Below are 23103 nucleotides of genomic sequence, written 5' to 3' on the forward strand. Positions count from 1 at the left end.
ACCAGAAATCCCGAGAAATTTTACGTTAACAACACAAGAATATTTCACAGTACTCGTACTAGAATTTTTCTGGAAAATTTCTCTCCGTGTAATTTTGATCTACACGGAGAAAAAAAATCCACAAAAATTACTGTGGTAGCACGGTAAAATAAGTTGATTTGGACGGACCCGGAAAAATTCCCGTGCCACCACCGGAATTTCTGCCGTGCGCTACAGGAATTTTTCTCGGATTTACCGTGAAAAATTCTTGTACTTCACAGCAAATTTTTCGGTGCTGGCACGGTCATTTTTCCGGGTCCGTCCAAACGAACCCATTTTACCGTGCTGGCACAGTAATTTTTCTGGAATTTTTTTCTCTGTGTAAAATTACGAAATTTTTCCAGAGCGCTCCGTAATTTTTACCTGAATCTCCTGTGAAAAATTACGATACCGTCACTTAAATTTTCTTAGTCGATTCCGTAATCGCTGAGCGAACTGTGAGTTCCGTAATTTTTACTGAACATTTCTCTCCGTGCAGAAAATTTCGGTAAATATATTCTTGAATTTTCAGGACAGTGACACTGAGTGCGATTTAGGGAGAAAAAAATCATGAAATTTCAGATTTCACTGAAAATTCAATGTAATTTGGCACTGAACATTCATATTAGATTGGAAATTCAAATAAATTAAGGAATTCTCGTCTTTATGTTGCTTAAAATTCTGGAATTTTACTGAATTTTCAGTGAAACTTGAAGTTTCTGTTTTTTCTAACAGCGCAAGTATATTTTATACTCGAATCAAGAATAATATACTTGAATCAAGTATATTTTCTTCTTAAATCAGGTTTATGCAAAGTAAATTGATTCAACACGAAAAGAGATCGCTTCAGGGGAACATATAATTTTCCGGCAGAAATAATTTTTTTTTCGCATTGTATCGTTAAAAATAATATTGTTGTCGATCTTGTGTACAATGAAGCGCAAAGATGCGAATTTCAACAATTTTTTTTCTTGACTTCTGAATTTTTTCCCGATTTTCAACATCGGTATCAGATTTTCAGGAACACCAAACAGACTATCCTTCATCATTGGCAAAAAATTCATTGAATTGGTAAAAACTATTCATCGCTACCTATTGGTGTCAAATGCACCTCGATCGATGGTATTGTTCTCGTGATATTCATATTGTTCAAAGTTGAATTTTTCGACCTTGTGACCAAAAAAATTTTCTTCAATACTGTCGTGAACGTGTCAACCTGTGGTGGTGATACCATTATTTGTTCTCGGGTTATTGTCATAAACGGATTACCTTGAGTCAGACACTTGTTTAGACGAACTGACCTATATTCGAAATTCATCCATTTTTTGTATTAGAATAACAGAACATAGTACGTAGAATTTCAATATGTAAGTTCTTATGTACATGTGATATGTATGTATCTATGGTGACCGAGTTTTTCCCAGTTTATCAATAATCAAGCGATGGAGTGATATTGACATTTTCCAAAATTTGATTTTTCAATGATTCCTCGAAAAATGAGTGATGAAATCCATTCAACCATGGCCTAAAAAATTTGATTCAAAGCCGCTTTGACCGAGGTAGGAGATTCATCATTCGCTTTGACAGTTGTCAGTGGAAAAAGAAATTCATGCAGAAGCAAATTGTTGTGATTGTCTCCCAGTTGAAATTGCATTACCTCAGTGGATATAAAACGTAGAATATCGAATTGAATTTGACCATACAAATAGACATAAGATATAAGAGCAGATCCACGCTAAATTAGCAAGACCACGTATGAAAAAATAGTATAGAAATTTTCTATACGAGATGCGTATAGAAATTCTATAGGATTTCCGTATATGTTATTCGGATATTTCTATACGAATTATTTCTATACATAAATTTTTACATAAGTTTTTGTTTTCATACGAAAGATGTCTAAACGCTCCAGAGAAAAACGTAGAGAAATGTCGCAACTCCATACGAAATGTTTCTATACATGTGGCAGTGGGTCGTATAGGATCAGACCTATAGAAATCGTATAGAAATGATTTGTATAAAAAATATCCGTATAGAAATATCCGAATATCATATACGAAAATCCTATAGAGATTCTGTACGTAATCTGTATAGAAAATTTCTATACGATTTTTTCACACTTGACAAAATGCCGACGCTGGGGATTTTGGTCTGATTTTTTTTCTAAAAAGATGGCAATTAGACAAAAGAGCAATTGAAAAATACGGACAATTGAGGGAATTATAGTTTTTTAACAATTGCTCGTCTTTGTCAAAAAAAAAAATTCCAAATTGGCCTCCAATATCTCTGCGGGGTTTCAAGCTATCAAATCGGCCTTTGGCACACTCAAAAAAAATGAAAAACCGTTCAAAATGAGACGTCATATATAACATTATCTTCAAGTTGACGGGGTTTATACGGGAAAACGCTTCTTTTTAATCTTTAATTACACAAAAAGCTATTTTTTTTCAAATCTGAAATCTTTACTAAAAATTGTCAATGAAATGAAAGGAATTTCGGCGCCAATTAGAGTTTGTCTTTCGCCGTAGTTCGGCGGTTATTATTTTTTTCAGTGGGACAAGTATTGAAAATGACCGAGGACCGGTATTATTCATACAATTATCCTCCAAATGAGTGCATATTCAATGGAATAATAAAAAATTAGTCAATTCATTTAAATTCTCGATTAGCAACAAATGAAAGGTCTTTGAAAAATTGATTTCCATTGTATAATTACACGGAGAGAAATTTTTTAGAAAAATTCTAGTGCTAGCACGGGAAAAGAGGCGCAAAGTGACGGCCAGGAAAAAATTCCAATGCCGGTACTAGAAATTTTATTGGAGAAAACGTCAATTTTTGCCCGTATTTCTGTGAAATTTTCACAGAAATACCAAGAAACCTTAACTTTACCTTAACAGCGCTAGAATTTTCCACAGCCGGTGGATTGTGATTTTTTCCAGTACTCGTCCTAGAATTTTTCTAGAAAGTTTCTCTCCGTGTAGAGAAATAATAATTTTTCACTCAATAAATCATATTGAAGATGAATCATAGAAAATAGAATATGACGTAAAAATTCGATACATTGGATATTTCTATAGAAATTATTGAACACAAATTTTCCTAATTTTTTCCGCTGTATTTTTTACTTTTTCTCGTAATAAAATCCAAGGAAAAAAACTTAGAGGATTCAAGCCCAAGAATTATTAAAGAAAAAATCCCAACAGAATGGGTCACAGAGAAATCAAAATTTTAAAACACACCGGAGAGTCGCATAATTTTCAACGGAATTGGCGCAAAAAATAAATAGAATATTTCAATAGACGTTTTACAGAGTTCCAATAAAAATTCAATAGAATTTCTTGGAGAAAGCGCCAGGTTTTCTCAGCTGATTTCGCATTCTCGGATTGTAACGATTTGAATTGCCGCTTGCGTGGCGCCAACTCTCGTTGCGCATCATGGCGTTCCACAGAGTTCTACTTTATCGTCCGTTTGAAACAGCCCCAACATTTGTGTTGTTGATTGGTTCAGAAAATAAAAATTTCTATTCTCCGCCTAGCCTGCACGTGTCCTTATACTCACCGGGTGATTTTGTAACGAAGAAGTTGAAGAAGCGTTTCAAGATGGAGGAGTGTGACAATAAAATAGAAACTGAGCTGAGTGATCAGAAGAAGTCGTACAGTGGAATTCCGGAGGCACAATTTGTGGTACAGTATTCACTTGGACATGCCTAAAATCATTGACCCGTCCCGAGCTCATGTGTCAAAACTTTGTGGTTACAATGGAGTTGTGCGCCAAATATGGTCATGAATATCAGACTCATGTCATCGAGGAGCAGTGATCAGCATTTGTATCATTCCCTTCTCTTCACTAATTGCCTTATACATTCCTTTAAGCCAATGTTATTGGAGCCAATTACTCCATTCCCAGTTTTTTGCACTTTAAGAATATCCAAGTACATCAGAGCTTTCATTTGAGCCCCATTTGACCCCAAGTTTTCGGATATTTTACAATGATTTCATTATTTAAACTTTGCAGGTCTGAATTTGAATCTCGATATTGAACCGTTAGAAAACATTTAAGAAATCTGAAAAAAATAGAAACTTTACTTTTGGAGCAAGATTGATGAAGTAATTAAAAATTTCAATTTTTTTCAAATTACGAGCATTTTCTATGAATAATTTATAAACAATGAATTTTCCACGATAAAAATAATTTTTTTGGAATCGCAACAAATTTATTCATATTCAGAATTTTCCCAGAAATCTATTTCATGCCTAAAAATTAAAGTATACGAAAGTTCAAACAATTTCAATTATTTTTTTATAAACAATGAGTGTTTAAAAGAACAATAATTCTGTGCCAAATGGAGTTTGAATGACGCTGCATATTCGCGATTTTTCTCCAAATTTTCTGATGTAATTCAATTGACAAATTTGATGATTGAATCTATACTGTGGTCTGCACCAAATGGTAAAAGATACTTGGATATCTTTAAGGATACTAAGGCTATTTTTTCTCCAGTGCTTTTCTCCTTTTGTAGTGGAACATCACAGCTTTCATTTGACCCCATTTGACCCCAAGTTTCCGGATATATTACAATGATTTTATTATTTACACTTTGCGGGTCTCAATTTGAACCTCGATATTAAACCGTTAGAAAACATTTTAAAAATCTGATAAAAATAAGAAGTCTACTTACTTTTGGAGGAAGATTGATGAAATAATTTGAAAATTGCAATTTTTTAAAATTACCAGCATGTTCTATGAATAATTTATAAATAATCAATTTTCCACCATAAAAATCATTTTTTTGGAATCGCAACAAATTTATTCATACTCAGAATTTTACCAGAAATCGATTTCATGCCTAAAAAAATTAGTTTTCCAAAAGTTTGAACAATTTCAATTATTTATTTATCAATGACGAAGGTTTAAAAAAATAATAATTTATTGCAAAATATAATTTAAATGGCGCTGAATATTCATGATTTTTTTCAAATTTTTCTCACGCATTTCAGTTGACAAATTTGGCGATTAAAGGTGGTTGAATCTATGGTGTAGTTTGTACCAGACTGTAAAAGATACTTGTATATCCTTAAATACCCTTGCTACCCATCAAAAAACTATTTCCCCTGTTAAAAATTCCCAACCGAAATCAACAAACCTCTAATTCCAATCCTAATTAATTACAGGAAGATGTTGATGCATTTATGGCTCAACCTGACAACAACAACGAAGTTGAAAAAGTCTTAAAAAAACTCGATGAGAATCACAGCAAGTACAAATTCATGGAGTACAACCTGGCGAATAAGAGGCGTAGACTAAAATCCCAAATTCCCGAATTGGAAAGATCCCTGGAGATGATTAAAAAACTCCAAGCCGAGAAGGACGATAGTCACGACATGGAGACGCAATTTCTCCTGTCTGACCAAGTGTTTGCAAAAGCGATAGTACCCCCCACGGAAAAGGTGTGCCTCTGGTTAGGAGCAAACGTCATGCTGGAGTACACCCTTGACGACGCCCAAGACCTGATGGTAAAGAACATCGAGTCTGCTAAAAAGAACCTCAATCATGTTGACCACGATTTGGACTTTGTGAGAGATCAATTCACAACAACTGAAGTTAATATGGCTCGTGTTTACAATTGGGACGTCAAGAGGAGACAAGCAGCAAAGACGACATAATATTCATAATAAATAATCAACTGTCTAAATTTTCATGCACTGTATTATGAATTAATTTGAATGAAATTGGAGTACTTTACACGATCAATACGAAAATTTATTTATATATTATGTTATAATAATCGGCCAGTTCATATATATTTTTCAATGTTAATAAACTTCAACACTTTGTATTTTCTCTCGTCTAAGGACATCAAATTTCCCAATGAGAAGCCAACAACATAGGTAGAAAAATCCACGAGTGATCCTTAAATTGAAAGAGTGAGTCTACGACGTATACTAATGATAAATTTTGGAATCTCATGGGGAAATTTCCAAACAATTGGAATTTAATAGTATTAAGGCACAAAGTTGGATGGACCATTTGTGTTTAAAAATAAGACTAAGCTCGGAATGATTCAATCGTATCATCTAGGTTTTTGGTCAGTCTATTCGTCACCACTGATGTCCAGTTTAGCTAGTTGTGCTTCGAGCTCTCTATTCTCAGCCTCAACGTCCTCCAGTTTCTTCTCGACACTCTCCACCTCGAGAGTGGCTTCAGTTATTCCTCCCAGGTGTTTACGAATGAATCTGAATTGTTCATTAAGTCCAATCGATCAAAATCTTTCGGTTATGATGTTACAATGAATGGACATAATTATGCAAAAAAAAAAACGATTCAATTCATAGGAATTATCGAAAGGTAAAAGATACTCCAAAGCATTGTCAGGCTTCTCAGACTTTGCGAGAGATGAATTCACAATAACTGATGTTAATATGGCTCGTGTTTACAATTGGGACGTCACGAGGAGACAAGCAGCAAAGACGACATAATATTCATAATAAATAATTAACTGTCTAAATTCTCATGCACTGTATTATGAAATAATTTGAACGAAATTGGAGTACTTTACACGATCAATATGAAAATTTATTTATATATCATTTTATAATAATTGGCCAGTTCATATATATTTTTCAATGTTAAGAAACTTCAACACTTTGTACTTTCTCTCGTCTAAGGATATCAAATTTCCCAATGAGAAGCCAATGACATGAGTGGAAAAATCCACGAGTGATCCTCAAATTGAACGAATGAGTCTACGACGTATACTAATGATAAATTTTGGAATCTCATGGGGAAATTTCCAAACATTTGGAATTTAATACTATTAAGGCACAAAGTTGGATGGACCATTTGTGTTTAAAAATAAGACTAGGCTCGGAATGATTTAATCGTATCATCTAGGTTTTTGGTCAGTCTATTCGTCACCACTGATGTCCAGTTTAGCTAGTTTTGCTTTGAGCTCTCTGTTCTCAGCCTCAACGTCCTCCAGTTTCTTCTCGAGACTCTCCACCTCGAGAGTGGCTTCTGTTATTCCTCCCAGGTGTTTACGAATGAATCTGAATTGTTCATTAAGTCCAATCGATCAAAATCTTTCGGTTATGATGTTACAATGAATGGACATAATTATGCAAAAAAAAACGATTCAATTCATGGAAATTATGGAATGGTAAAGGATACTCCAAAGCATCGTCAGGCTTCTCAGGCTCCTCGTACAACATCACGAGGACCTTCGTCAGGGCATCTAGCACCCCAGCACGCTCCAAATACCTCCTGAACTCCTCCCTCTTAGATTCATTTGGCTAAGGACAATTAAATATCCTTTTATCGAATTCTCCTCAATCCTTCGCGTGAGGTTAATTCTAGAATTATCATTTGTGTACATGCATTATGAAAAATAGTTCACCTTGTAGTTTGACATTCTTCCAATTTTTCTTCAGTCCTTTGTGAATAAATTTTCTGATAATTTATTGGACGCAAATGTCAATTCACTCAATGAGATAAAATAAAAGAGTTCCGAAATAATGGAGCAATGATACGACAAGGGATACGAATACGAGTCACGACGCCGGTTTTTTTTGTGAATTCGCCCTGCTCCAATATGGCATCGCCATCTTGGTTTATCACGTCACATTGTCTTTGCGCGCCTAAATGTTTATTCACGTACACAAGCGACAAAATATGTAACGAAAGAGGCAAATATTTTCATAACAGTCGTTTTCGCAAATTGTTTTTGATAAAAAAAACAACGAAACGTGTCGATCCTGAGTTTTCGGGGCATGAGTTTAGTGGAACAATCTGTCAATTAAATGAATAATTGAGGTTGAGGGAATGTATCAACAGTAAAGCCAGTCTTTGTCAATTGTGCACGAATATCAGAGACTTACAAAATGGGTATCACGGGTTTGCTCCCATTTTTGGAGAAGAAAACAGCAAAGAAGGTGTCTCTCCAGGAATTCACTGGGGGCACAGCTGCTGTTGACACTTATTGTTGGCTGCACAAGGGTGTTTTTACTTGTGCTGATAAATTGGCAATGGGAGTGAAGACTGATGGGTAAGAAATGAGAGAAAACTGATATTCCTGACAGAAAGTATTAAACCATTGAAAAACATTTATTAATTCTTTATTTTGGGGTTTCAGATACGTCACGTACTGTATGAATTATGTTAATCTGTTATTAAAATTCAAGATAAAACCGATTTTGGTGTTCGATGGTCGTCACTTGCCTGCTAAAGCTGAGACTGAGCTCAAACGAAGAGAGTAAGAATAAGACTAGATTTTCATTCATGTTGTTTCCTTGGTTCAATTGGAAGTCAAAGTGAATATTATATACGTTTTAGAAAAATCTAGCCAACTTTCTATTAGTTTTTGGATGATTCTATTCAAATGTTTGATAGAAAATATTCTATAGAAAAAGTCAATGGAATTCGATTTTTCTATAGAACTTCCTCGACTCAAATTTTCTAAGTTTTTTATCATTCTATTTTTCTTTTTTTTCATCAAGAGAATGAAACAAAAAAACTCGGAAAATGTGAGCAGAGGAAATTTTACAGAAAATATCTCAATAGAATAAGTTGTGTAACAGATCGGATTCTATTGATTTTTTCTATAGAATATTTTCTATTGAGCATTCCAATAAAATTGGTCAAAAACTAATAGAAAGTTTGATAGAAATCCCCTAGAATTGTCCAACAAATTCGCTAGGTTTTTCTATTAGTTTTTCATATTATTTAACTGCATACCCCAAGTTTTACTTGTGATTAAATCCAGTATATTTCTTTACGTTGTCTTCTATTTTTATTTTTATTTTCGGAGTATTCCAGTAGGTGAATTATTTATTTGAAAATAAATCTTATAAAAGCCCGTGTATGAGAAGAAATTGGTTGATTCAATTTCGTTAAAGGTATTCTAACTAAGTTATCTTAATTATCATAAATATTCATAAATATATTATATTATTTTCATTTTGAAGCATAAAAAATTACCGAATTTTCTTCGAAAATGAAGGAATTCGATTTTTTGGAAAAAGGACAAACATTTTTGATAAATAACAGTTCACGAGTTCCAAGTTTTTCTCTGCTTTTTTGTGGCAAAACCAGTGTTTCCGCATAAGAGCCAATTTTAAAGTGCAAAAATACTACAGGATTATCTCGTGAGTGGTTTTCATCAGAAATTTCAAATTTCATGGATGGCCCTGAGATAAAACCTCCAGCCTAAACATTTGCAGAACTCAATTTACATTTTTGGTACCTCGCCATACTATCCTTAATACGGCGTTCACGAGAGATCGTGCAGGGAATTCCAATGGACCGCTATATAATTCATACAAGTCCGTTACCTCATTAATATTATCGAATAGTTTTCCTCAATGAAATAAATATCCCATTATTTCTTTCTCATTACAGACAGAGGGATGCAAACCGTAAACGAGCCACGGAACTGATGAAAATGGGTGAAATTGAGCAAGGAAAAAACCTATTGAAACGCGCAATTGACGTGAGCCACGAAATGGCTTTGAACGTAATCAAGAAATGTCAGGAATTGAACATTGACTGCATCGTAGCTCCTTACGAGGCAGATGCACAATTGGCATACTTGAACATCTCCGGAATTGCTGACTTCGTGATAACAGAGGACAGTGATCTCACGCTCTTCGGTTGCAAGAAAATCCTCTTCAAGATGGACAAATTTGGCTGCGGAACTCTCGTAGAGCAGGATCGTCTGTACCTGTCGATGGGCCTTCGTCAGGATGACTTCACCATCGAGAAATTTCGTCACATGTGCATCCTCTCTGGCTGTGATTATCTCCCATCTCTTCCAGGTGTTGGCCTTGTGAAAGCTCTCAAATTCGCTCAGAGGAATAACGACGAGGACGTCTACAATGCTCTGGGTCGTCTAAGCACATACATAAATAAAAATGTTATCATTACCAAAGAATATCGTGAAGCATTCGTAAGAGCCCTGGTGACCTTCAAACATCAGTTGGTTTACTGCCCCCTGAGGAGGACACAAGTGAGACTGAATGCACCACCTCCAGAGGTGACTCCAGAGCAGCTTTATCACGCTGGAGAGCCAGTGGACGAGGAATTGGCTTATCAACTAGCTCTCGGCAACTGCACTCCCTTTGGATTCAAGAAACTCAATGACTTCGATCCTGATCATCGATTGCCCCCAAAGAAGAGGACCAATGGCTGGCATGAGACTCCCTCTGCTCAACATCCCAGCATCTGGTCCAGTAATTTCAAGGTGAAGATTCCTGCAGTCGAGCCTGCACCCTCTGAAGCCACCAACTGGCCAGATACAGTTGGAAGAAGCGTTGTGATGGACACCAAGAGCGTCAGGAGGAAGATCAGTCCTTCTAAGCAGAGGATCAACTCGAAGAACTCATGTTCTAGTCCTGTGAAACGATCCTCTGAGCATTTGGACAAAGAATTAAGCAAGGAAGATTTATTCAAGCTGTATGGGAACACCAAAATAATGAAGAGTGATGAGAAACAGCCTGAAAAGGTGAAGGAGAAGGTGGAGCAGGATGACAACTTCTCGACGCCCACATCTTCACCGAGAAAGTTCAATCCGTTCTTGAAGAAGCCAGCACTCACTGAAACCTCACCGTCGTTGGTTCCACGAGGGCGAAGACGTCCTAAACACACTATTATTGCCCTTCAACCTACGATTGTGGATGAAACAGTAGTCACTGAGAGTAAATTCTTCTCTCGATCAGGAACCAGTGGTGAAGATAAAGAAGCTGTGATAATCCCAGAGACTCAGGAGGAATTGGTGCCTCAGATTCTACGCGTGGATTTTGAGAGAAAAATTGTCAGGAGGAATATTATCATCCCAGAGACTCAGGATGAATTGATTCCTACCAATTCAGAGGGTAAAATAGTTCAAAATCATGTGATAATACCAGAAACTGTGCACACTGAAATTAATGACGAGACGGCGTCTCCTCAAGCCCAGAAAGGAGGTGTAGAAAGGCTAAAGGAAAATGTGATAATTCCAGAGACGATGGACGAGGATGAGACGTTGAGGGATAATTCAGCTGTTGACGAGATGAGAAGAAGAGACGATGATTACAGAACCCCTAGGAATAGTTTCGATGGGAAGAAAGTCAATGTGATAATTCCAGAGAGTCCTGAGGACGAAGAAGAGTTGCCTCTTAGTCAAGGCTCTTGTAAAGAAAACGATGATAATGTCAATATTTTTATAAACGATTATGTCAAGCCTTTGGAGAACGGTCAAATTTTATCGAGAACAGACTCAGGTGTCGACATGAAAGAAGACACAACAGGGAAGAACATTAGTCCAGATAATTCTTCCTCAGAACTCGCAGATAATTTTTCAAAAATTGAGACAAGCACCTCAGGATTGAACATTACGATCAAGAAATACGGTTTGAAGAGTCCTGGAGAGAGAAATGTCAGGGTTCCAAGTCCAGATGATTTCGAGCTCTTTGGGAGTACTGAACCTGTGAATAGTCCAAGGAGCAATTTTTTCAACTGGTCAAATACCAAAAGCCGTGATAGAACAATCAATTTTTTGAATAGCAAGCCCTCCACGTCCTCGCAGAAGAGCTCCTCTCAGAGTAATAGATCTAGAGGCTCGAAACGTCCGCAAGTCTCGAAGAAACTACCTCCTGTTGACTCTCAGCAGAGTCTGCTGAATATGTATGGATTTAGGAAGAAAGACACCGTTAAACAATGATCTACGTAGAATTTTGAGGAGAGATAGATAGCTGGTTCTGTCTTTAGAGAATTGAGAGAAACAGAATCTTCAGAGTTACAGGTGGAATAAGGAGATCGTTGAATTTATGCAGTATTACTTCTTTCAAGGTACTATGAATAGCAGCAAACAATGGATGAAATGAATATACTTTTTCGTTTTTCAATTTTTGTTCATTCCCGAGACGAAAAATCATTTTTACTGTGATAAAATTGTATTTCTAGAATTTCATTCCTGTTATTACTCCATTATTACTCCATCGAAATATCAATCGATTCCATTGTTTTAGTTTCTTGTAACACTGAGAAACTCTTTGTATTCAGCCTTATTCCACTTGATGAACGATTATTTCAGGGATTAGTAATATTGATACTATATTTCAAGACTGGTAAAATTCATGACTCAGGGAATACTCAAATGAAAATAAAAAAAAGCTGCCAATTCCAGTTTTTTGTTTATGAGTATAACTCCTTTGTTTAAGTAGGAATTAATGTTTTCTCATGATCGAGCTTCATAGATTTTATGTACAAATTTATTATTTAATTTCCATGTAACAATTTATTCGTTTTCGTCGATCTATGAGCAGTTCATTATGTATCTACTGTTTTGATGAAAGTTTTTCATAAAGATATTTGTTACAAACGATACTCACTGGTTGTTTTATTGATGTCTGCAGTGTCCGTAGTATGAGAAGCCCCTTGATTGTTGCATGAACTCGAGACAGGAATTCAACTATTCTTAATTAAACAAGGGTATTTCGTTTCTTTCCTTGCGATACCTGCTTGAAAATTTTCCCGTTTCATCACTTATGCGTGACCTTGTCATGATCGATAATTACGGCGCCGAGAATCTGACCATACACTGAGAGAAAAACAAACACATTGTCAAACAAGTCTTATTTTGGCCAACAAAATCGCTAGTTGAAAATTGCCAAAAAAGAATTTGTTTGGTTCGAATTTGAAAGTCTCAAACATGAATAATTGTTCTGCTTTCGACAGGAACGAAATAGTTCGTTCAAGAGGCGGACAATTCACACCAGACGGTGCCTTTTCAGGCTGAAAATATCTCGTATAGAGGAAAATTTATCAACAAATATTTTATCCCAAAGTTACAAGATTGCTATCATATCATTCTTATTGTTTCATTTAAGGGTCCATTTTTTGTCTGTGATTATTAGACAGTTGAAACAAGAACTACTATCCCGTGTTTCGCATAAAACAAAGATTTTTCGGCAGCAAAAGACGTATGGGAGTATCGAATAACGAAGAAGTAGTGCCAGAAATGACATTATTTGCGTGTACAAAGAATGCATTTTTTTTTAACTACTAAATCTATTTTTGCGACAAAAATTTTTCATTCCGGCGCACTCTGCATGTTTGGCACAAAAAAATCCCTTTTTGATCATTTTCAAAAAACTATTTTCTTGGCACAAGTAAGACTTGTTTGAGAATTTTGTCGTTTTTTTTCTCGGTGTATGGTCAGAAAAAAATTACGATTGGCTATAAGCAGGGATTGACGAAATAAATTTTGAGCGTCAATTTCCATGTATATAGATGAGCCTCAATTTTTGAACACTATTCCAGGGAGTTCTATCATTGAGAAGAGAGCCATTGATAATAATTAATAGATAATAGTATATTATCTATTAATCATCAGATACTTACATCGTCATGTGACATACAATATTTTATGTCATTGACATAAAATCATAAATGATAATAATAAATAAAATAATAAATGATCATAATTCAATTCTATTAAAACGTTTTCGGATCAAACACTTAAAAAATGCCCGAAATAAACATGACGGGGAATTGGCAACGATATAGGCGATTTATCGTCATTTTGGTATGAGTCTGACTCAGCTTAACTGTGAGGGTCATTTTGACTGACCTGACCGAAAGGGAAAATGATCATTCCACATCTCTACTTTCCACACAGTGTGCTGAAAAATAGGGTTCGAGATTGCGGGAAAACGTGTTCTTTAATCCTCGGGAGAGTAGCACGCATCTTCGGCGAGCACTATACCCCTCAAACGGATCAAAAAACACTTTTTCATCACGCTGTGACGAAAAGTGAACTTTTCGGCACGCTCTGCGTGCCTAAAAGTGCAATTTCCGCCACATTGTGATGAAAAATATTGTTCGTAACTCGTGAAAAAATGTTTATTAGCTCGTGGGATTATATCACTCGCCTTCGGCTCGTGATATAAACCTCCCACTCGCCAAAAAACACTTTTTTGCACTCGTTACGAAATATACTATTTTGTGATATCTGTCCAGAAAGCGCATTTTTCGAAACGATTTAGTGTGCGTTAAGCGGTTGTTTTCCACACGGCGTGCGTAAAGAGCATAAAGCGAATTCATAACAACACAACAACAACCACAACCACTGCACAACAACAATCACTTTACCCCCACTATCGTTCCGAACAGTAAAGTCGGCAGGTATCACAAAAAATAGGACGTGTTCAGATGATGTCGCAATGGACACACCGCGAAACGTACGTAATGCGTGAAACAATCCAGTAGTGAAGCGGTAAACCGAGTTAAGTCGATTTTGACTATTAGCCAGTTTTTGCTGAATATCTCGGAATCTAAGAGAGATAGCAAAATTTTTCTCATGACTTTTTTTATTACACTCTATTGGCTCTACAAAAAAGGTCATGACAAAAATCTTTCTATCTCTTTTAGATTCCGAGATATTCGTCAAAAACTAGCCAATAGTAAAAAACGACTTAACTCGGTTTACCGCTTCGCTACTGAATCGTTTAACTGTTTTTCGATTGTTCTGAGAATTGCAAGCGTAGAATGAGAATAGAATGCTCAAATTTTGAACGTCATATAATTAAAAACAGNTACAGTGCAAAATTTGTGGACTTGTAATTAAGGTTTTTGATAGTTTCAAACGCTGAATTCTCATATTAAACTGTGGTTATTCGATTCGCGGTACTTTCACATGTAATTTGAGATAAAATGACAACTAGTGTCTAAAATTTGACATTAGAACTACCATTGAACAATTTGCTCGACTACATCAACACAATCCTTGCGCAATATTTGTCCACATGTGACCTAAATGATGTTCGATTTTGATATAAATATAAATAGGCCCATGAGTGTTTCATCTGTCAGTTAACACTAGTCACTGAACCGAAGATTTCAAGTACTAAAAAAAGATGGTGTTTAAAAAATTCTGTGTTATAGCTCTTGCTTGCGCTTATTTTGTTCACTCTGCACCGAAGCATACTGTAAGCTATAAGAACATTGAAAAATATTTTAATTCTTCAAAAGTAATTCCTCTAGACGAAATTAAAATCTTTTAAATTCTTGTCTTCATTGAATTTTGTGACGAAATTATTTTCTGCTATTATTTTCATTCTACGCATATGGCAAACATTTATTATTCTTTCTTCTTGTTATTTTTGATTGTCCTATTGCTGTTCAAGTACACTTAGGTGAAAATACTAAGAAAAGTATTGTGCTTTTAACGTAACATATACTGAGAGAAAAACAAATACGTTGCCAAAGAAATCTTGTTTGGGCCAACAAAATCGTTAGTTGAAAATTGCCAAAAAAGAATTTGTTTGGTTCGAATTTAAAAGTCTCAAACATGAATAATTGTTCTGCTTTCGACAGCATCGAAATATTTAGCTCAAGAGGCGGATAGGGGAGGGTGTGCCTGTACCGCTCAGCGGGTAATACCGCTCACACGATTTTGTCCACAACCATCAACTTGAAAATTTCTTTCTGTTCCTGATCATGAAGAATTTGATGATAGGATGTGATTGTCGGAAAAATTTTAATTTATTTACCACTTGAAATATGAAAAAACACGTAACGAAGTTTTGAGGTCTTTACAGTGCAAAATTTGTGGACTTGTAATTAAGGTTTTTGATAGTTTCAAACGCTGAATTNCATCAACTTGAAAATTTCTTTCTGTTCCTGATCATGAAGAATTTGATGATAGGATGTGATTGTCGGAAAAATTTTGATTTATTTACCACTTGAAATATGAAAAAACACGTAACGAAGTTTTGAGGTCTTTACAGTGCAAAATTTGTGGACTTGTAATTAAGGTTTTTGATAGTTTCAAACGCTGAATTCTCATATTAAACTGTGGTTATTCGATTCGTGGTACTTTCACGCGTAATTTGAGACCAATTCGAACTCAAAATTCCACTCGTGTCAATAATTATCAACAATTTTGTTGACACCGAGCGGAGCCGGTAATACCGGTCATAGGATCGGCCACGTAGTTGCTCGACAGCACTCGAGTACAGGTTAGGTTGCGGCGTGAGCGATACACGCAAAACCCTATGAGCGGCATTGGAATCGTGCCGAGCGGTATTACTCGATGGCGGGTAATACCGCTCAATAGGCTCTGTCTTTTATTTTCAATGAATTTTGTGGATTCTAAGGAGAATTAGGCGTCTACACTTCGAGAATAACGAGTTCAATAGTTAAAGAAGTCTCACAAATACGTTTTTTATACTCATGTTGAAATATAAAATATAAAACTGGAATTTCCCCTTAGGTGGGCGGTACAGGCACACCCTCCTCTTATTCACATCAGACGGTGTCTTTTGAGGATGAAAATATCTCATATAGAGGAAAATTTATCAACAAATATTTTATCCCTAAGTTACAAGATTCCTATCATATCATTATTATTGTTTCATTAAAGGGTTCCTTTCTTGTCCGTGATTATTAGGCAGTCGAAACGAAAAACTACTATCCCTTGTTATCCCACATAAAACAAAGATTTTTCGGGAGCAAAATACGTATGGGAGTATCGAATAACGAAGGAGTAGTGCCAGAAATTACATTTTTTGCGTGTATCAGAGAATGCACTTTTTTTTAAACTACTAAATCTATTTTTGCGACAATATTTTTTCATTTCGGCGCATTCTCTGCATATTTGGCACAAAAAAAATATTTTTTGATAATTTTCAAAAAACTATTTTCCGGGCAAAAGTAAGACTTGTTTGAGAACTTTGTTGTTTTTCTCTCAGTGTAGGTTTGTTTCACTGGCGCCTGAAAATCTCGGCTACACGGAGAAAAAAGTTGGAAAAAAAATACCGAACAAGGCATGTAATCGTGGAGCGGAAGCTATTCGCTAACGTGAGGATAATTTGTGCCGCAATTGTAAAATTTGCCATTCATGCAATCAAAAATTATCCTATAGATGTAAATGATTGCTTAATATTGTGTAATCATTCATGTACGAGGAGTAATTTTTCTGTGACGGAGAATGATATTTTTTACCAAACACGGTATGGTAAAATTTCACTTTCGTCCGCCTCATGTTCTTCACATCCAGAAAAAAATACCCTACCGTTTGCAAAATTTTTCGTGTCCAGGCAGCAGTAATTTTTACATCCATAGCTATATTTTGTTATCGAACGAATAGTAGAAGAGGTTGGGGTAAAACGGACACTTGACTTTTTTAAAAATGTTAATGAGGTGTTGAAATGTTGATAAAATTTAATAATTTTTTTTTCGATACAAAGAACAATTCTTTCCCTTTGCGACCAGCCTAAACTGAGCTCAATTGATCAATTTGTTTCTAAGTTATGAATAATTTTCAAAGAGTCTAAAGTGTCCGTTTTACCCCACCCTCCCCTAAGATATCCTCCGCAAAGGGGATTTTTTATTGAACTACAATTTCGCTCAACTATTGATTACCTTTCGTATAGTAAAATTTACCACGATTTTCTAGTACTTTATATTCAATTTTTATTTTCTTGCTTTTGTACCATATATCGAACCAGAAATTTTGCTTTGCAGTACAGTAATTTTTCTCGCATTTACGAGGAAATCAATTGCATTTCGCAATCAAATTTCTGGCGCTGGCACGCGACTTTATTCATGACTGTTGAAATGAACCCACTTCACCACGCTCTACAGCAATTTTTTTCTCTTCATGTCGATACTACACTGAGAACAAAATTTTCTAATACGTAGACCACATTTACTTGAGAGAAGTAAATTATTTTTCATCACGCTGTGACGAAAAGTGAACTTTTCGGCACGCTCCGCGTGCCTAAAAGTCCACTTTCCGCCACATTGTGATGAAAAATATTGTTCGTAACTCGTGAAAAAATGTTTTTTAGCTCGTGGGATTATATCACTCGCCTTCGGCTCGTGATATAAACCTCTCACTCGCCAAAAAACACTTTTTTGCACTTGTTACGAAATATACTATTCAATGGCTTCAATCTCAGAACGTTTGCGCTTCACGGAACTCGAATAAATTCTCATTTATCACTATCGTTCCACGTTACATCATGAATAATATATCACACGCATCGAAATATTGAAAGTGCATAAAAAAACATGAAAACAATAAATACTTAAAGATTGACGATTCTTCTACGCAATTTGAGTGAGTTCATTTGCAATTCAATCATACTTGAGAACAGAAACATTTTAAGCCATGAGACCTTTTCTCAGACCAGGTGAGTAATCGAGATGCGGAGAATTAAGCGATTGAAGAAAAATTACTTGTCTCAAGTAACTATGTTTCAACTATTAGAGTTTTCTTCCGAGTGGATTAATAATAATTTTTGAAACTCTCATAAAAATGTTCACATTGCTAGTTTTTAAATATATTTTTATTTGTCTCCTTACAAAAAATTTCTATTTTCCTAGTTTTTGCATCTACCATCAAATCAGGACGATTTATTCAACAAAATTGGAAAAGCTGCTTACGAGATTCTTGATGAGAAAGAGAAGGTTTTCAGGGATAACATGGACTCCATGATTGAGACTGGAAAGACCCTTTATAATGCTAGTATACAATCGTGGAATACCAAAATGGTACTTGTCAAATTACCTTTCCGATTTGTATTGAAATTGTTCGGAAAACACACCAAACAGCCAGAAGAGCCTAATAACGAAAACCCGGTGAAGTCCTCAAACGACGTTCCGGCCATTCAACCGGACAAACCTGTGGATGAAGCTCCGGCCGAGCAGCCGGACAAACCTTGTGGAGGAGGCTCCGGCAAAGCAGCCGGAGAAACTGCTAAGGAGGTTCCGCTAAAAAATAATGCCTAAATTTGGTGATGACTCGCTTGATTACCCATTTCTTAAAGTATTCCATGACAGTACATCTGAATAATTTGTTATGAGAATAAAAATGAAAAAACTAAAAAGCGTTGACTCATCTTGCATTTTTCAACTCATTACACTGTTATGAATTAGTTTCATTTCCAGTTACGATTGCAATTGAATTCTCAATGTTGTGAGTTTAATGTAATTTAAGACCACATCATTCATGAGTTTCCATTCATCTTAAAAATCAAACAAAATTAATATCTCAAGGACAGCTTAAATTTTAGACCTCAATATGAAAATTAAATATTTAATTCAATTGAATTTTCAATAAATTGAAAATTCTGTACAATAACGTCCTGAATTTTTATTATTTTCAATAATTTTCCTTGTCGTGTGGACCGCGAAATTAGAAGTTCATTGAATATTCAAAGAAGTAACCTAATTTTTCAGTGACAAAATAGAGATAAATTTCATCTAAATTTAGTGTTGTTCAAAATTTCAAGTTTTTTTATTTGAAATTTCAAGAGTAATTTTAAAACACTATATGTCATACCGGGAAGCATATGCTTTTATCGTCATACAATGGTATTTTACCTAACGAGTTGGTAAACGACGAGTGTGATTACAGCCCTCGCCTTTCGGCTCGAGACTCACACAGAAACAAGACTCATCAGTCATAACTTCAAGGCCTCAACCCCACACGTACGGGGGCGATACCATGTATTGACCCATGAAAATGTGAAGGACTCTTTTCAAAATTGATTATTACCAAAATTATAGAGAGGAGTGGCGCCCAGCTCATCATTGTCTCCGTATCCTGTTAATTTAATGATTCTGTGCATTCACAAATTATCGAAAACTGGTGTCACCGTGTGTTTAACATTCTTCGTGATCATAGATCGGCATCAGTCATTACTTTTAGTAATATTATGAGAAGCTGCACCTTGGTAATTTAGATTTATTTATCGCAATTAAACGTTGAAAATTAATATAATAATTGGTAATTTAATTTCTCAATTATTAGTTGATAAAATAATTCGGAATTTGAAATTTAAATTGATGGTTATTTTTAAATTTAAAAAATTGGTGAGTAATATTAACAATTGGCTTATTTCAAATTTAACTGTAATTCAAAATTTCGATTATGCCGATGTCTGTTCATGGTGGATGATAGTCTCCGATCACTCGGGCCTATATAAGCTGAGGTGCGCCTCAGGAAAAGTCATACCAACTTCAATAGTGCGAGTAAGTTTTCAAAATTCGACAGTTGTAATTGTAAAGCTGAGTCATGCCGCTCCTGAAAATTTCATTCTTGGTAATTGCTATTATTGTCGGGGGTATTTCCTCCGCCGAGGAAGTACCTGCACCTATAATTAAACAAGATTGCCCACCAGACTGGAAGTGGCCTCTGTGTTGACTGAGTATCAGTCATATTTTTCATCTTTTTCCCGAGTAGGAATTCTACTCAGGTTGCCCGATCTATTGATAATAAACCTTTATTTGATTCAAATGAAGTTTTTATTCATGACATAGGGGAGGATAGCCCTGTACCGCTCACCTAAGGAAATATCCCAAATTTCGGATCTTAAACCTCAACCCGGAATGTGAACAATTATTTTAATTTCTTGTTTAACTATTCAAGGTGTTATTTCTGAAGTGCAGAGACTTAACTCAAGTCCAAATTTGTAAAATAAATGAAAAACGAAAGTGAGAGCCGATTGAGCGGTATTACCCGCTGTCGGGTAATAACGCTCGGTGCGGTTCCCATATCGCTCACTCCGCTGTCTGTACCGCTCACGCTGCAACCTAACCTGCTATCAACAACTGTCAAATGACAGGAAAAAAATATAACGAAATGAGTGGATAATAGTATATTTCAGCACGTGTGGGGCAATTTCGTCTTTAACGTGTGTGGGGTTTACAGCATGAGCCGAAGGCGAGTGATGTAACCACACACGTTAAGGACAGAATTTCCGAACAAGTACTGAACAAAATTTTATGTCACGAAGCCTGAAACCGGCTGAATTAGACACGAGACGCGAAGCGTCGAGTGTGTAATCCAGCCTGTTTCAGGCATGAGTGGCATAAAGTACATTAAATCTTGTTTACTAGATTGAAAAGTCAATCATGGCAGCATGGCGGGAGTCTACCATAATGTTATTGGCTAAATCATTGAAAAATTCTAACGCCCACTATTCAAAAATTTATTATCGTAATTTCATAATTCTTATGTCATTGAATTACTGATTATCCATTCTATATTTCCTCACAATTTGTAAACAAGGTACTGACATCAGCTTGTATACTCTTGTGTGCCTAATTATGAAATATATCATGTTTGAAATAAATAATTCGTTCATTTGATCTAGTTAAATTCTTTATCGTGAAACAAGTAAACAAGTTTATTCACTTGTAACAGAAATATTCTTGAAATAAGTGAAAAACTTCGAATAAAGATTTTTATTTTATTCAAATAAACCTTTTTCTGGGTGCGAGGTAACCTAAGCCTGATGGCTGGAGGAGTTACGAAAACATTCAAATTTCATAATTTTTTTCTTGAGGACCTGATCTAGAAAAAATACGGAAAAATTTGCAATGGTGCAGAATACATAGAAATTTATCCCATGAATGTTTAAATTTTTTAAAACTATTTTGATTTTTCATACGAAGCACCTTAAACCCCGACCGGATCCGAATGGCTCTAATATTGAGACAACAGAGCATGCGTAGCATTTTGATAAGATTTAGATGGAACGAGCGTCTCATTTTTCATTCCAGGCTGCCTCTAGCTTGATTCAAACTTCCACTCCGGTCAATGTTCATTCCTAAATATGGATTAAGGAAAATCATGCTCTATTATTAAGCTATTTCATTAAATTTCAAACAATGATCTGAGGAATTATCATCAAACCAAAAGATTATATCCTGGGGCAGATATTGAACCGCTCCTTACTCTGGACGAACTATTTCATAGTCGATTATTGAAATTTTCCTTCATGACTGTCAACGAATATGATATTTGTTTCTACAAGTTGATGAGACATTGGTTATTAAATTAGTTATTAAATCGGGGTCAATATTATATCCGTCTTGTATACTGCATTTTTTGCCGGAAAGTATACCACATATAAACGGAGATAAGGGACATATATTTCTGTGTATATATTTTTTCCATGTGGGCTGAGAAAGTTCTGTTGATTTAGGCTAAATAAACTCCCGGTGAACCCGTTGTGTCTGGTTTCTCTCAAGGTTGCCTTGCACACATCACGTAGTCATAGAATTTAATGAGAACGAATAATAGTCGGAAGATATGTGTGTAATGCCTCCTATGTTAAATGGCAACCAAGATAAATTTTGAATTTTTTCGGTCGCTGAAAATAGTACGACTATCGTGCGACTCTTGATATATATTATGGGATACCTCCACAAGGTACCGGGAGGTAAAATAAAGGACCTTTACCCACCTGCTTACAGGAAATAAAGGAGTCGTGAGTGGGCACGACTCCTTTATTTTCCCTCCCTTGGTGGGAAATATACTATTTTTTTCCAAAAGTGAGGGAGCAATTTTCCACTCTAGAGCGGAAAGTACTGATTGCTTTCCACTCAAGGGCGAAAGTCAGTACTTTACTCAGTACTCAGTCAGTAGTTCAGGATTGAAAAAATCGTATAGAAATTTTCTATACGGATTGCGTATAGAATTTCTATAAGATTTTCATATATGATATTCGGATATTTTTTATACAAATTATTTCTATACGATTTCTGCAGGTTTGATCCTATGCTACCCACTGTCACATATATAGAACCATTTCGTATGGAGTTGCGACATATAGAAATATCCGAATATCATATACGGAAATCCTATAGAATTCTTATACGCTATCCGTATAGAAATTTTCTATACGATTTCTTCATCCGTGTTACTTTCCTCTCTCGGGAACAATTTTCGGTCACTTTAGGGATTCGCGTTTGTAAAATCCAGTGATTGCAAAATTCTAAAATTCAGTGATTTTGTCACCAATCTTCAGTGATTTTATCACTGATTTCCAGTGACATAATTTTACACGTTTACCTACTATGATAACCTTTCTTCTTGCTTCCTGTTGAAAGGGAGTGAGTTTGGGGTTCCTCCGTGCATATAACCGGCTAGAGGGGTCCTCAAAATTATAAAATCAAAATGGGGAATCGCATCCGTGTAATGTACGTTGAGTAGATATTTCACCTTTAACTGTCCAAAAAAAATGACACGCCAAGTGCATGGTATAATACGTCAAAACAACCGAGTAATTTACTCCGAGTTTACTTTTTCAATTCATC

At 35.6% G+C, this 23103-nt stretch overlaps 4 protein-coding genes across 4 annotated transcripts; 3 read left to right on the forward strand and 1 right to left on the reverse strand.

Moving 5' to 3' along the window:
• Positions 1-3499: 3499 nt before the first annotated feature.
• LOC107045832 (prefoldin subunit 3) lies at positions 3500-5769 on the forward strand. The gene is made up of 2 exons (XM_015268216.1): positions 3500-3701; positions 5190-5769. The coding sequence occupies exons 1-2, from the start codon at positions 3618-3620 to the stop codon at positions 5679-5681; spliced, it is 576 nt and encodes a 191-aa protein (XP_015123702.1). The 5' UTR covers positions 3500-3617; the 3' UTR covers positions 5682-5769.
• A 610-nt stretch (positions 5770-6379) lies between these two features.
• LOC107046326 (c-Myc-binding protein) lies at positions 6380-7635 on the reverse strand. Its single transcript, XM_015268927.2, has 3 exons — positions 7412-7635; positions 7186-7307; positions 6380-7064 (listed from the first exon to the last, which is right to left on the reverse strand). Exons 1-3 carry the CDS (start codon positions 7424-7426, stop codon positions 6923-6925), a joined length of 279 nt encoding a protein of 92 aa, XP_015124413.1. The 5' UTR covers positions 7427-7635; the 3' UTR covers positions 6380-6922.
• LOC107046319 (exonuclease 1) lies at positions 7620-12375 on the forward strand. The gene is made up of 3 exons (XM_015268914.2): positions 7620-8059; positions 8147-8266; positions 9412-12375. Exons 1-3 carry the CDS (start codon positions 7896-7898, stop codon positions 11708-11710), a joined length of 2583 nt encoding a protein of 860 aa, XP_015124400.1. The 5' UTR covers positions 7620-7895; the 3' UTR covers positions 11711-12375.
• A 2515-nt stretch (positions 12376-14890) lies between these two features.
• On the forward strand, positions 14891-18807 carry LOC107045863. Its single transcript, XM_015268270.1, has 2 exons — positions 14891-14978; positions 18382-18807. The coding sequence occupies exons 1-2, from the start codon at positions 14907-14909 to the stop codon at positions 18784-18786; spliced, it is 477 nt and encodes a 158-aa protein (XP_015123756.1). The 5' UTR covers positions 14891-14906; the 3' UTR covers positions 18787-18807.
• Positions 18808-23103: the final 4296 nt, after the last annotated feature.

The sequence above is a fragment of the Diachasma alloeum genome, unplaced genomic scaffold (assembly GCF_001412515.2).
Source record: "Diachasma alloeum isolate Michigan unplaced genomic scaffold, Dall2.0 Dall_scaffold_00181, whole genome shotgun sequence".
In the NCBI taxonomy this organism is placed as follows: Eukaryota; Metazoa; Arthropoda; class Insecta; order Hymenoptera; family Braconidae; genus Diachasma; species Diachasma alloeum.